This window comes from Phalacrocorax carbo, chromosome 6 (assembly GCF_963921805.1).
Source record: "Phalacrocorax carbo chromosome 6, bPhaCar2.1, whole genome shotgun sequence".
Lineage (NCBI taxonomy): Eukaryota > Metazoa > Chordata > Aves > Suliformes > Phalacrocoracidae > Phalacrocorax > Phalacrocorax carbo.
In genome coordinates, this window is record NC_087518.1 from 34657680 (window position 1) to 34672771 (window position 15092).

Here is a 15092-nt window from a genome sequence, read left to right on the forward strand (position 1 = left end):
GCAAGTTTTATTCTTTTAAGTATTCATGGCTTTCTTAAACAATGTCTGCCTAGATTGCAAGCCCAAAGGGGCAGAAGCCATGTTTGCTATTTCTGTTTTTTTTTTCTTTTTTTTTTTAAACTCTGCATTTAAAAATAAGGCCTTTGGATAAATAGAAATCTGTGAACTCCCCTTGTTTGCTGTGCTGGTGTATAATGGATTACTGGGAATCCTTTTAATGCTGTGTGTCTGCAGTGTATAGTCTGTAGTATAAATATGCTGAGAACAGGAAATAACCATTATTTAACTGTGACCTTGCATCTTTTTCTTCAGCAAGTTGCATTGAGATGGACAAGGCAGCATTATTGAACTAGAGAGGAGCAAAATCTCATTTAACTGCATGCTGGGCTTTGATGTACTGCCAAGTACTGTTGTCTGGGATAGCCTCTGGGATGCAAAGGGGACTGTAGCTGTAGATAAGAGAGGTTTTCAACTGAAGTCTCTAGCGATAACGTCAGCTTTTATAATTTGTATGTGGAAGTTATGCTTTTAATTCAGAAGCTAGCATAGTGTTTCTGCATCCTAGTTCCTGCGCAAAATCACCAAGATTTCATTCTTTAGATACACAGGAGATTTACTATTTGCTGTAAGACAGCTAGGTTTCCACCCTCATAGATGACATAATCACAGCTAGATTAACTGTAAGCGCTCGGTATTTTGTTTACTATGTACAGTGTAGATGCCTAAAAATATACACATATATTCAGTGGTGCTTACCCATAGAGGATGCTCTAAAATGGTCTGTGTGTAACTTGCCTGCAGAGAATAGACAAGGCTCTGCGTGGCAAGCACGAGAACTGTAAGACATCTCTAGCCTCTGTTGCACAGCAGTGGATGAAATGGGCTATGTTCCAGATCTGTTCAGCAGCCAAGCTGGAAGCTGCTGAAGAAATTTTAGCATAATCCATCAGAGGCGATGTTGTACCTTTGCGTGCTCACCTGTTAGTTTTTTCATGTGCTAAACAAATGTTGACAGAAGATCCCCAATGTCCTTCAGATCTGCGAAATAGGCTGGAAAGCCTTGGGAGTCTGGGATGAGACCTCCAGCATCGTGACTTTTAGTGTTCTGGGAAGTAGTGATATAAAACACCATTTTGGTCAGACTTTTATTATAAAATTTTCTCATGGTAGTGGTTCGGTTTCTGGTTAGCAGAGAGATGGGAGATCATGGCTGATACTAAATTTCAATATTTGGCTAAACAGACTTTACATTCCCATGGACAGTATATTAATTTGCACATACTGCAGGCTTATTAAAGCAGATTAAATGGGCAGGCAAAAAGGATAAAATGGCTAAAGAAGATAAGTTGTTTGAGAGACTTGGATCACTTGTTTTGGAAACATCCCCCATTTCCCCCTTCCTTCTGTAGTTGTCTGTCTATCTATAAATTCAGGCTGACTTTACCCTGCAGTTCCCACTGTGTATACGTTCTGGAGGGAGTAGAAGAATTGAATCCAGTTACATTCTGGGACGTGGCGTAGCTGATGGTATGCTATACCACTGTTTAAAAAGTCTGTATTGATGGATCTGAGTTTAGTGTGATTTGGGAAGAAGGGCAGGAGCTTATTTTGTCTGGGTTTTTGATAACAGCACTGAAATTCGCATTATCTAAAAGTTTTGTCATGACAGAGTATCCAGTGGTGAATTATTTGCAAAATGCAAGTAATTCTATTGTAACATGTCTTCATGTAGCAGATATGCCTGCAGTGTTGGGGATGTGTTGTTTTCTTTCTGATACTTGCAATCAGAATTTTTTTCTGTTTATATCTGATAATATTATAGAGGAAAACTCTTTACTCAAATCTTTCCTAAAGAAACATTGTTAATAGTGTTTGGCAGCTGTAGGTGATGATAAAATCCCCAACTTTATTTATAGAGCACTGACAACAGTTTAAAGCGATTAAAGAATTCTTGTTGTCCTTTCCTTGTATTGAGATACAAAATCTTGCTGCATTAGTATTCATCCTGAGAATGGATGGGCTTTTATGCACCAACATCCTATGCAAATTAGTCCTTTCCTAAGAGCGAACATATCTGATTAGGGAGAATACAGTTGTTCTGCAAGGTCTGCTTTATTCTTTTCAACACAAATATTCTGAGAATTGTTGGGTTTTTTTTTGTGTTTGTGGTTTCTTCCCCTCCCACCCCCCTGCTTGGAACTGATGGAGAGCACCGTTGGGCAGGAAATAGCAGAAGCTTTTGTAAAATCTTAAAAGAGAAAGAGGAAAAAGGGCATTTCCACAAATGGAATTAGGATGATGCAGCAAAGTTTTGGATGCCTGCCAGGGAGGACAGATGCATCGTGCATACAGTGGCTTGCCGACGGGATTGCACATTGGCAGCTTCCCGATCTGTTAATACAGCAAGCCTACAGCTCAAGCATAATCACTGCAAACAGAGCACTGTTCATCTTACCACTTTTGTGTTTTTGCCTGGGAAATTTTCATAGCTGTGTATGGCAAGTTTTAAGTCCTATAAACATTATTGAAACTTTAAAACTTTATAATGTAAAAAAGATATGTATCTTTTAGTACTAGGAAGTGTATTTTCTTTCCTTGCTTCAGTGAACAGGCTTGCCTTTTTCTGTGCAGAAATGCCATGTGAGGTACTCTCACTGCTGTCAAAATATGGTATTAGATTTGGGGTACTAATAATGGTCTGTGTCTTAGACTTCTGTTCAAATGTCCTCTACTTTGGAGAACCTGTTGACTCCAGTCATGTTTAATGGAAGACATCATCACTGGGACTAGAGTAATTTTTGGCACTGATTTTTCTCATAGCCCTATAATGTTTACTTTAATGGGGGAGATGTAATAACTTTTGGCTGCTTGTTGAGCAGAAATGCTGCTGCTACTTAAAGCATCTTCCATATATGAGAGAAGTATAATGACAGTGTTATTTAAGCCTGCTCTGTCTCCAGTCTTCTGCATGAAGAGAAAAGTTTTGCTTTCTTGCCTTAGCATTGTCACTGAACCTAGTCGTTAAGGAGGTGCCCAGCTGGTGTGACTGAAATCGCTTGCCATCTTATTTGAAGTCCTTCAAGGGCTTCAGTACCTTATTTCTCACCTTTACGGTCAACGTTCGCCATATTCCCATGGTAAGGACTGCTTGGGTGGATTTTTTTGTACCATTCCACTCTGGATTTTTGTATAGTTGGTCTCACCTCCATAAAGGAGTGGGGGAAGGGAGACCCAAAGAGACATTTTAGGCTGCTAAGTTGGAGTGCTGTGTAAGAGTTTAAAGATTTGGTTTTTTTCTTGAATCAACTTTTGTGCTTACCTGTAAGTGATGGATAGGATAACTAAGGGGTCCCTAATTTGGCTGCTCAGTTCCAGTAGCTCAGCAGTGGTGACAAAGGACACCGCTGGGTTGGAAAATGGCTTCTCAAAGACACTCAGTTTATCCACCCTGCTTGAAAGGAAGAGATAGTTAACAGCCCTAGGATGCCTGGATGCTCAATTTCTCACTCCTAAAGACATGCCCAAACTGCCTGGGATGTAATGGGTAGTTACCACTCCTGTTTTCATTTGGCAGGTTAATTAAAGAAGATCTCTCAGCTGAAGGAAGATTTACCTTGAAAGAATGGTTACTGCAAACTGAGACCAACTTGATCAGAGAACTTGAACGAAGTGCTAAAGTGTCATGATAAGGATGCCAGTGTCTGCCCTGTGTGGTTTACAAAAAACAAGACTGGTCTTGAGCTTTAGGAGCTAATATATCTGAGATCACTAAAAATCCACAGCCTCTTAATGCATTTAGCTTGCCTAGTAGGCCTATTTAGGATAGGTATCACTGGTCTTCATAACGAAGATTAATTACTTTGTACATCTTCATATAAGCCCATTATATTAGGCTGAAATTTTTGCAGACATTGAACAAAGCTGTGGGAGACTTGATTGACAGACATTGTGCCAAAACAAAAAGCATTTACTCTTCTGTAACTAATGAAAGGAGGTGAGAGATCAAGTGGTGACTGATAGTAAGGATTGGTCTCTCTACTCTGAGCTAATGAGGAAGAGCTTATATAGCTGAATATCAGTGTGATGTATACTAATGTATTACTAAAAAAGAAAAGGTGGTACGTACTTGAGAACATCAAAACACAACAGAGGTAGTACCTTAAAAAGCTTTTGTGACTTCTTGCAAATGTGTCCTGGGGTCATCTTTGTACTGTCATTCGGAGGGTAGAGGAATTGTGCTTCCAGAAGGAAGAATAAATACAGTGATGTCTACTGTCAGTGATGACAAACCTCCTCTGAGAACTCAATGTTATGAATTTAATTCCAAGAAAGCCCTTGCTTAAATGCAAAGTACTCTTCCCATCGCTTGGACATACCTTGCTTTGTAATGAACAGAAGTGCTGGGTCCTCTGTGGTGTTGATGAGCACAGGAGCAAGAGCAGGTGAGATAGAAAGAATGCGTCTGCCAAAATAGGTCTTCAGAAGTATGTTTTCAGCATACATCTCTTCCGTAGGCTTACACTGGACCATGCTTTTCCATTTTGTTCTTTTGTAGCACTTTGCTTTGAGGCTAACTATGATAAATGCAAGAAAAATGAAAGCCTTTTGTAGTACCTCTGTACAGCATACATTTGCCACAGAACTGGAAGATGCTCGACTGTATAGGCATGTGTAGGTGTTCACTGTGAACCTGTGGTCTTTTGCACAAGATGTGGCCATTCAGCAGCCAGCATGAGCTACAAGTGCTCCTAGTGTGCCAGGCTGGAGTTGTATAAAACAATAAACACTGTGTTGGAAAAAAGGCCCAGGAAAAATGTTGACTTTTGGCATAATTGGTTCCTATTGCAACTGAAGCTGCATTGCAGTCTTTGGCAAATGTTGGGAGTAAAGACCTGTGCAGAATGCTACCGCAGCAGTGTTGTTCATATGAGCAGCCCATGGAATATGGCTCTTCTACTTTTGAGGGAAGGTTAGTGAAAAAACTTTTGTAAGTTACGTTACCAATGTTGTTTGGCAAAATTAAATAGATTTAGATGGGTCGCTTGTGCTCTTCTGTAAGAGAATTCTGGCTGTTGTCCTGAGCCCATCTTGTTTCTACCCTTTGTGAAAAATGTGGAGGCTTTTCCTCTGCAGGGACTTCGTATTTTTTGACAATTCATCACTATCAGTTTAACTTGTTCCTGGCTCTTTAATTAATGCAGTTACTGTGTCATTCTCCTCCATGATTTGATTTCTGAATTCCCCTTATGTTTTATATTAAATAATTATATTGGTATTAATGTAAATTAATCACAATTTATCCTCAGTAATACTGGTCAAAGTGCAGAACATTTCTCAGTACTATACTGCAAAGTAAAGCAGATTTAAGTTACTGTTTTGAAACCGTGATTAAGTCTTAAGTGGTGATGCATCATTGCTCTTCACAAACTGGGGATTCTTCTGTTTTGTTGATTATTTTTTTTTTAAACATAATACTGCTAGTGTGCTAGGGAGTTCCTAAATGAAAACTCTCCCCCTACCTGGAAGTCCCCTTGGAACACATTATGTTTATATTTTGTTTGTTTGATATGTGTTCTCTTCTTTGTAAGCTATAGTCCTGTACTATAATGAGACAATCTCACTGAAGGAGCCCCTGTCTAGTTTGCTTTTCAGCTTTTCACTATCGATTCTGCCCTTTCTGAAATTTGAAAGGATGTTCCCTTCTCTTCCATGGGACTCTTCCCATTAATGATTTGTCTAATTACTTTTTCAGCTTATTTGTTTCCTGACCATCAGTCAGAAAGGGTGGTATGATAAAGGGAGGACAACATGCAGAGACATGAACTTTTTTTCTTTAAAGTTGTCTACTGTAGCAAAGATCAGCCCCCTGTCTTGTTATTATAAACTGCTATGGTGTTGGTATGGCCATTGATTACTACTTTTACCATCCTGTGACATCAGTTTTTGAGATCTGGGTTTTAGCAAGTCAAACTCATATGTTACCTTTACACATTAAACATTTTAGTAGGTATACTTGTCCAGATCTCTGATACTGGAAACGAGCTGTATTAGAGAGTGAAGACAGTATAGTTTATATTGTGGAGTAAGACATCAGTAATTTTATAGTTGTTAGGTTAAAATTATTTGGCCTTAAAAATATTTTGCTCTTGAAAATATTTAGTGGTATTCTAACAGATGAGTGCTTTCTAAGGTTGAAGAATTATTGAGGTGATGTTCTGGAAGACCTGGCTTCTTGAATCTTATTTGCATTTGATGTTCGGTACTGCCTAGGCAACGCTGGACAGGTTTTGCTGCCGGTCTCCAAACTGTCAAGTCACAGCAGCGTTGCTGCTGAGCTAGTATAGCTCTTGTCAGCAGAGTACCTTTTGCTGAAAATATTCTGAGAATAAAGATGTAAAAGTTGTTTGATTCTTAATGTAGGATGTGTGTCTTTTTAAGGGACCATATATTTAATTCCCAGCTTTATTCTTACACAGTGTGTTTCACTCTCGTTTCCTGCACCTTGTTATTAAGTGGTCTTGCAGTTGTGCACACAGGTACTCACAGGCTCAGTCCCCCCACCGCAGAAGACAGCCTTTTCTCTCCCGTGTTGGTGTCTTTGTGCACAAGTTCTCAGGCGTGTCCTTTTTTCTAAATAGATTTCTTTGCAGCTGTTTCAACTCTTGTGATTTTACTCCTGACTCCCGCTAAACATCTGTACACACTGACCAAAATGTTTGGAAAAGCAGTTATCTCAAACCTGTCCTTTAAAGAACGTTAAGTGTGCCACCAGGACACTGAGGGGCATCATCCTTTTGGTCAGAAGGAACCTGTGTAACTGATCTGTGCTCAGTCCTATTGTTTCTTGCTGCTGAAGCACCTTTATTATTTTTTCCTTCTTCTTTAAGAAACGTTTTATTTAGGTGGATGTTTTGAGGAAAAATGTGGGTGTGGGGCCACTCCTAATACACTGGCTTTGGGGGATTTTTTTGGCATCAATAACAAACCCTATGTAGAAAGCTTTCCATACCAAGAGGAGGGGGAGAAGACTTCCATCCTGTCTTGTGGATGTCAAAGTAGGCATTTCTGCAGAAGCAGTTGTACAGCATTTAATCTGATTCCCTTGCTGTTAGAATTGTAATGTGGTACTATGTTGCTTTTCCTGAAAAAAGTTGCAAGTTATGTCTCAGGTTTGACTTAGACTTCTGTGTTTGTTTAAAGAACAATCTTTTTTCTAGAAGTAGAATTTAGGAATTCATTTGTAACATCTGATTTGGGCTGTGCAGAGGAAGTGCACAAATGCCCTGGCCTTGTGGCTGAAGCTGGAATTTCAAACATTAAAAAAAAATATTCCCTGTCCCTGTGAGGGCAGATTTATTAATTGAGGATGCTATTTTGTTCATAGAGGTAATATATGCATCCAGCAGTTAATGGGGGGGGGGGGGAAGTTTTCTTCTGAACTCACCTCATGAACCCCTTTCTATCCTTGTTTTTTTTCCTCTTCAAACTGTACCTCTCAAGCAGAAGCTTTATGTCCTTCTGAATGCTCTTCAGCTGGTTATGTGATCAACACAGCTCGCCCTCTTACCAAGCAGGAGCCTCTGCTGATGCTTACTTGAACAGATGATGGGCTTTTTTACAATAGTTCAGCTTGTTAGAGAGGGTTACCAAATGCCATCTATTCTGGACATGTCAAGAGAAAATTATTGCCATACATTTCTTTCTAATTTTGCTGTTGAGGGAAGGTCAGTGTTATATAACTAGGAGTTGCATTAATGCAATGTTCTTCATCTCTGAATGTGCTTACTCTGAAGTCTGAAGCAGAAAATCAATGTCTTTTCAGCCTTTGACTCTCTGAAGAAGGATTTTACTGCTTCATGTGGTGCTTTAGAGGACCATAGTTTGTTTTGTGTGATCAGTTTGTCCTGAATGGCAATAACATTTAGCTTCTTGATGGGAAAAATTATTATTAAAAAAAAATATCTGAAATACCTGAAAATCAAGGTATGAAACTGTCATCTGAATAGGCGTTTTCTGCATCCTGGGCTACTGTCATTTCAGTGCATACAGAGAAGTGAATATGTTTCTATTAACATTTTCTCCTCTTCTCCATGAGAAGATATCAGTAGATGGCACTTCACTGAGACACAGGTTTCTCTCCACTGGTTGATATTGAAATTGTGACAGACCTTTAGAAGGCCTTTAGCACCTCTCTAAGCTAGTTCTTGTATCCTGTTGCTGTCTCAAGCATTGTAAAACATCACAACAGATATCAAGCAGTATGTGTGATGTTTTTGCATTATCTTTGTTTTAGAGATTACTTGAATCCTAATTAATTGTACTTTTGCCTGCAGATTTGTATTTGAGTTAATGAGCTAGCTTGTTTTTGAACAGCCTCTCCTTTTCTGCTGTGCTTTAGCTTTGGTTTGCAGAGTAATTGCACTGTAAGCACATATTAACAGGTACTGAGAAAATGAGACTTTCATTTTATCTAGAAATTAACATTGTTTCATTCAAAATGCTGGGGACTTCTAAAGTGGTGTGGGGCACAGCCGACGGCTAGTCTTGTTCCTCAGGCCTTAAAACTGCTTGCTTATGTGATTTTTTTAAAAATTTTTTTTTATATGTCTAGATGTCAGGTTGGGAAGGAAATCTTCAGAGATTGTATTACGGGTTGAGTTGCCAAATTTCTCTTCTGCAGGCTGCCAAAGCCTTCCTACCTTGTTGGTGCTTGTGGAAAGAGGTTCGCTTTTGTTGCATTGCTGAGCCTGTCTTGACCTGGGACTCCTCAGACCTAATATCCTCTGATTTGCACAAAAAATATCCTGAAGTTTGATGAAATATTTGTGTATTCTATTTTTCACAGATGTACCCTCTAGGGTTGCTTTAAACCTTGTAGGTTTGTGTGCTGGCTTAAAGGAACTGCTAAAATCAGGCATCCGTTAAGTAACACAAGGTCAGTATGAAGGAATGCAATGATTATAGGTAAGGTGTGGTTTCTCAACTAGCTTGAGAAGACCCATCTAAGCAGTTCTGTCTAAAGGACTGACAGGGCTGAATCTTTCTTCCTTTGACTCTTTTGTCCTTCTCCTTACCCCTCCCAAATGCACTGCACACTCCTGCCTCACCCTTGGTACTGGCACTAGCAGATGTAACAACAGTCACCCAGATCAGCTCTGCAATTTGACTGAAAAACCATGCCCTAACCATTTGCTGCATTGCTTTTCTCCTGACCCAGAGAGGTGAGTTAGCAGTGCTGCCAAGGCAGTCAAGAACGTGATTCAGCATCCCTGCTAAGGCAGGAAAAAATAAGGGATTTTGATGAGCTTAAGCTGATTGTGAAACTGAATTTACCTCTGAATTTTATTCCTCTGAAGATGCTTATTTGAAGAGAGCACTCTTCAAAGCCCCTCACTGAACCTCACCTCAAGGTTTGTAAGAGTTTAATAGGTGTGGCAACTGGGGAAGACCCTGGGGGAAAAAAAAGGTATTTTATTTTGCTTTGGGTTTCTGATCATTGGTTTTGCAACTAGCAATTGGTGTAAAGTTTTTCTACGGTTTCAGTTGCATAGCGAGCCTCCCTGTCTTTGGAGGTGTGGCAAGGATTATGGGGATGCATAAGAATATGACAGAGTTGCTCTCTTTGCTTCATTTCTTGCTTTCTGGTCTGAGGACACTCCCTCCTGCTGTCCCAGAGTACTTCTAGGGTTCAGCTTTCACTCAAACTTCTGGGAAGATGTGTTGCTGGAGAAGTTATTTGGGGACTTCAAATGGCAGGAGTTAAGTGTGTGAAAGAGTAGGTGCAGAGTGCTGGCAATGTGGTTCGGCCAGAGGTTTGTGTGGTGTGTCAGTGCACGTGTGTTCATATGCCCATATCCTCTTCAAATCATATATAGGGTGAGGACACTTTTATTTAGAGAGCCCAATAAATATGGGCATGGTTTTAGGTAGTCTTACAATGCAAGGTGAGTTTGAAATGTTTTATATGATGGTCTTGAAGAAAGAAGATTGGTTATGTCTAGAGACAGTAATTTAGTTTTAATATGTATTTTTCTAATGACGTACTGCTCTCTCAAATCAAAATTAACGGCTCTACTTTATACTAGTGTTTGGTGTAGATCCGTCCCCACCAACTTTCCATTTTCATTGCAGCTGAAGGTATAGCAGAGGTTCCAAATTAGTCCAATATCTGATGTAACTGGACGGTGCTTTCTGGGTAGTAACTATTTTTTTTTTTTTACTGTTTCCAGGGATTTTCTTCCACGAGGTTCTGGAATTGTAACAAGACGACCATTGGTCTTGCAACTCATCACTGCCAAAACAGGTAACCTCTTTCTATTTTTGGTTCCATGCCTGATCAAAGTGCTGATGTACTTCAGCAAAACAAAAAAATTCTGGGAAAACTTTTGCAGTGTGAGGAAAGATGCAGCTAGACTGTCTGGAACAAAGGCCTGCTGCTTCAAACCTGTACGCTCAAGACCAGCTAATCTCATCATCCTGTCTGGGAAAACAGTAAAATTTAAATCATAAAGCACATAGTAAATTTAATCTGAGATCAAACTTGAAGCAGTAGAGAAACATTAAAACATAAGTGTTTTAGAAATCAGCTTTGATTTATTAATTTCTTGATGAGCGTTGCAGTTGTATTCGTTAACACACCAAAATTGCTGTACTTCTACCTTTAACTCTTGCTCCAGTGCACACAGATTTGATTCCACGCAGATTTTTTTTGTGACTTGTCTTTTTTGGTTGGGCTGACTGCACTAAGTAGAGCAGAAGGTAGACTGGGGGAGAGCAAGGCTTCTCTGTATTTGTCTGATCAAAAATAAAAATACAGTATGTGTACACCACTGAACTATGTGACGTATTGTGATCTTTCATCAGAATTCACCACTTTGTACTTTTCCAAGGGCCACTTAATCTGCTGTTGTGTAGCTCAGTTCACTAGCACAAATAAAAGCAGCTACAGTTTTCCATCATTCAAATTCTCCTGTTGTTGTTGCTTCTAAACCAATGTAAGCAACAAAATCACTGGTTTACTATTGACTGCTACTTAAAATAGTAGACAGAAACAAAATTAACATCCAAAACAGCGTTTAAAAATAAAAAGTGCTCTTTAAATTATGGAACATGATGAAACTGGGGAAGAAACAAAACTGAAGCTGCCTGTAGAACTTTAGTGTGTCCTTATGTGTGAGGTGTCATTAAGTTTTTGTGTGCATTTTTTCCAAAAAGGTCTTTTCATTGTTCAGCAGGAAGGTAGACTTCAGTCTGCCTAGGCTCCAGGTTTTTCTTCTGAATTAATGCTTGTAAAGCACCTTCGTATTTTCAATGCCTCTATGAAATTTTCCATAGTGTTTGTACTGTGGAAAAGAAAGGAAAAATTGTGGAATGCAGTATTTCTGTATGCCTGGCTTAAACTTAGTATTTGCAAATGTGTAATATGCCTCTAGAGCTATATATATATATCTTAAAAGATCAAGCTCATTTTAGTTGGAGATATGAACACCTGCTATTTCTGCATATCTGGCTTTTGATGTCTGACAGAGCATGCAGAAATGCATGAATAAGGCCTAGCTGTAGAGAACCTTCATCTAATTTTCTCAGCATCGTGTGAGAACAGAAGAAGAAGAAAAGAATAGAGCTATGGGCTGGCTTTCCTAACAAAATGACTACCCTGTGGGGGCATATGAATTAGTAAGTAAACTCTTAAGCTCTAACCTCAAATAGTACTTAAACATCCATTCTGAACTTGCTCTGGCTAGTCTGTATTGCCAGCAACGTCCCTTGGTTAAGGGGGCAACAAAAGGCCTTCTCTCTCTTTCTGGTATTTTCCCCATTAATATGTTCCCATAGTATTACTAGATTTAGGTGGGCCTCTAGGTTTTTTTGTATAGGTACCTTCTCTGCTGTAAAGTAGTTCTTCATTATAACTTAAATAACATAACAAAAACTTTTTAAAAAATTCTAGAGGACTGAGCTTCGGCCTAATTTTGTGTTTCCTGGATGTCAAGACATATTTGTCCCTTTGGGAAACGCTGTGTATTTCTTGTTTGGGATTAGATGCCAAGACCTTCAAAATGCAGGCTTTAATTATTTTGTTACTTTCTTTAAACTTTGTGCCGTTGTTGTTGTGTTTGGTGGTGAAATTCCAAACAGCTTTATCTTTTAAGCCACCTTTATCTTTCTGAACTAATTTTAAAAAAAGAAAATAAAGAAAATTGCTTAGAGAAGCACAGTGTTCTTTTACAGGAAGCAGATGCCGAACTGATTTTTATCAAGTCTATAATTATCTAAAATATTATAGAAAGTAATTAGAAGACTCTGAGGTTCTTGTTGCAGTAGCAAGCTTAACTGATATGTAATCCTAGGATCTTTCTTGACTCTTAAAAGTAACTATTCTTAATCTTATAGTATTCCTTGGGAGGGAGGGGCACTTACTATATACTGTAACACGTAGGCATGCAGAAATGACTGCAAGATGTTGTAGCAACATTTTGGAACTGGCTGAGAATCTGGAATATGAATTTGATTGACGAGAGAGGTTAAAGCTTCATTTAACTTTGAGTCATTGCACTAAGGGATAAATATTGGCAGCTGAGGCATTTGTGCACGCTCAAGTAAGAGGAAACTTTGATCACTTGTGATTAGGGTTGGAGATGTCATGGAAGGGTATAGCAGGATTTGGTTATGAGGAGTTACTGGTGGCCCTCCAACATCTGAAAGATCTGACAGATCTGGGTAAAGAGCTGGGCTCCTTATGCCCTTTAAAAATGCAAATATCCAAGAGGTATGAAACAATTCAGTACTAAGAAATTTATCTCATGAGAAGTGGAGTATTTTTTTAGAATATTGTTTGCTTCCTCTTTTTAAAAAAGATCTGTGTAATTAGTACAAAGCTATTGTGTAATGACCTGTTGATCTCCTTTAATCACTACCATTTTTGGTGGGAACCATACAATTCCTAAATGGCTTTAGCCATTTGCACATTCTTGCAAATACTGTACTCTGAAATCTTGGAGGCAAAGATAAAGGTTTTAATTAATTAATGCTACTGACAAAACTATTAGTAGTTGTGACTATTTTCCTCTGGGTTTGATAATGTGAGAAATATCTAGTAGAATAGAATAAGTCAAATTTGGATGTTAAAAATAATTTACAGACCTCTGAAGGACTCTGACTTGTTCTTGACTATCCTACTTTGAGTCTCTTTTGGGACTGTCCAGCTGCATTTCAAATGGAATTGTTCATGTGGCCTGTATACAATAAACTACTGTACCAGCTAGAGAGGGGAGAAAAAAAAATATCCACCTTGTAAATATTTTGAGGTTCCAAGGTGGCTTTCTTTTTGCAGTGAGGGGCTGATACTCATTACTTGTCTCAAAGTAGTTCACTGACAGCCCTGTAGGTAGGGTCACAATTTTTCTTTCTTATTCTTTGTCTCATGATTTAGGTTCAGTTGCTCCTCTTCTACTGAGGAAAAATGGCATATACAGTATCTTGCTGGAAGAGGGAATTGAACCAAATAAGCATGCAGTCTTTGTTCTGTAATAAACAGACCTAAACTCTGGCAATGCAGCTTAGTTTCCCATCCAGAAGTCACAAGTGAAAAAGAGTTCCCAGTTTATATCAAGCATGCTAAACAATCCAGGTACAGCTTGATGTTCTCTCTGGTCACTGCATTTGGCCCTGGGCAATTCCACAGCATTGGGAATGTCTAGTGTCAGGTCTAAACAGACTCTTGTGCCTTTGTTGTTGCTAGACTCTGAAGGAGATTGGAGTAGAGAATGGTTTTCTCCAAAATAGTCCTATCTGGAAAGATACAATTCAGTGAGTTTTTAGAAGGCATGGGTGCTGTTAGCTGAGCAGCTGTCTGATGGTGAACTTCAGGTTTTACAAGGCAGGCAAGACAGCTGTGATAAATTAGCTTAGCCATTCAGAGGATGTACATGGGAGGAATTCCACCTTCTCTTCTCCTGAGTGAGAAGTTGGATGTGAGGGCAGTTTTATTTTGTGAAAGTCTGATGCCTATATTCAGGCAAAAGACATGCTGGTTCTTTCAGTATTCCACGGCTGCTGTGTAAGATACAGGGAGCTCGTTCTTTCTCACCAGACAGAATTTAATTTAAATGCTAAACTGTTGTGATATTTCAGCAGTTACCAATGAGTGTAGAGTGCTGGTCTCTCACTTTCTTACTCGTGATTCCTTTTGAGGAGGAGGAAGAATGCTTTATGTATTCTTGTAGTTGTACTTTTAGAAGGATTTTTCCCTGTGTGTCCTTAAGATGTAAATGGCACACTGGCCTGGGACAAGAATTTCAAGGCTGCGTTAGCGTTGAGTAGTCCTGGAGCAATGTAACTGAACTCTGCATAAGGTACATCAGTTCCATTCCAACTCTTAATCTTCTCTCTGCAAGTTTCGTCAGAAAGCACATTCTAAGTTTTTGTTTCACAGCTTTCAGTGTGCTTCCTAGCTTGGTGATCCTTTGATCTAATACATCAGTAAAGTTAAGTAATTTTTGTAGGAGTTAACAGATACTTTTAAATGGTGCTGCGTGAGTAAGCTTTGGGAAGGTGATGACTTGAAATGCCTGAGAAGGTCTTGAGAGGCAGGTTGTTTGGGGGTTTTTTAATTTTCCATTTTTTTTCCCCCCTATGTTGCCACACACTGTGTAACCTTAGGCCATCTGTTCTTCCTCTTGCTGTGCTTTCTCCTGCCTGTGAAAGTGAAATAATTATCTGGATTTCTTGAGACTGGGTAGTATGTTTTTTAAACAGCAGCCACAACAAAAAAATGTACTTAGGTTTTGGGTGAAGCCTTTGTAGGTCTTCTGTTTGTTAAAAATACATTGCCTGCTATATACATCCTGTTATTTGTTATTTACATGTTAAAATATCTTGGCTCTAGGAGCGTTATTTGCCTCATTTTGATAACTGGTTTTGGAGTTTCAGATTTTCTTCATGGTCTTGCTTCAGTCTCTTTGCTAAACAAGTCGCAGATTAACAGATTTTGAAAATCATTGAGGTGGACATTTTTAGATGAATGAGTCACATGTACAATACCCACATTTGTTCCAGCTCTGTTAATGAGAACACTAAGAGGAAAGTAAATA

The 15092-nt window shown here is 39.0% G+C and overlaps 1 protein-coding gene across 6 annotated transcripts in view; it reads left to right on the forward strand.

Moving 5' to 3' along the window:
* Window positions 1-15092, forward strand: part of DNM3 (dynamin 3) — a 180888-nt gene that overhangs the window by 6237 nt on the left and 159559 nt on the right. For all 6 annotated transcript variants that reach the window (XM_064454643.1, XM_064454642.1, XM_064454640.1 and 3 more), the window contains exon 2: window positions 10230-10303. In XM_064454643.1, coding sequence (XP_064310713.1) covers window positions 10230-10303 — 74 coding nt within the window. The remainder of the gene's footprint in view (window positions 1-10229; window positions 10304-15092) is intronic.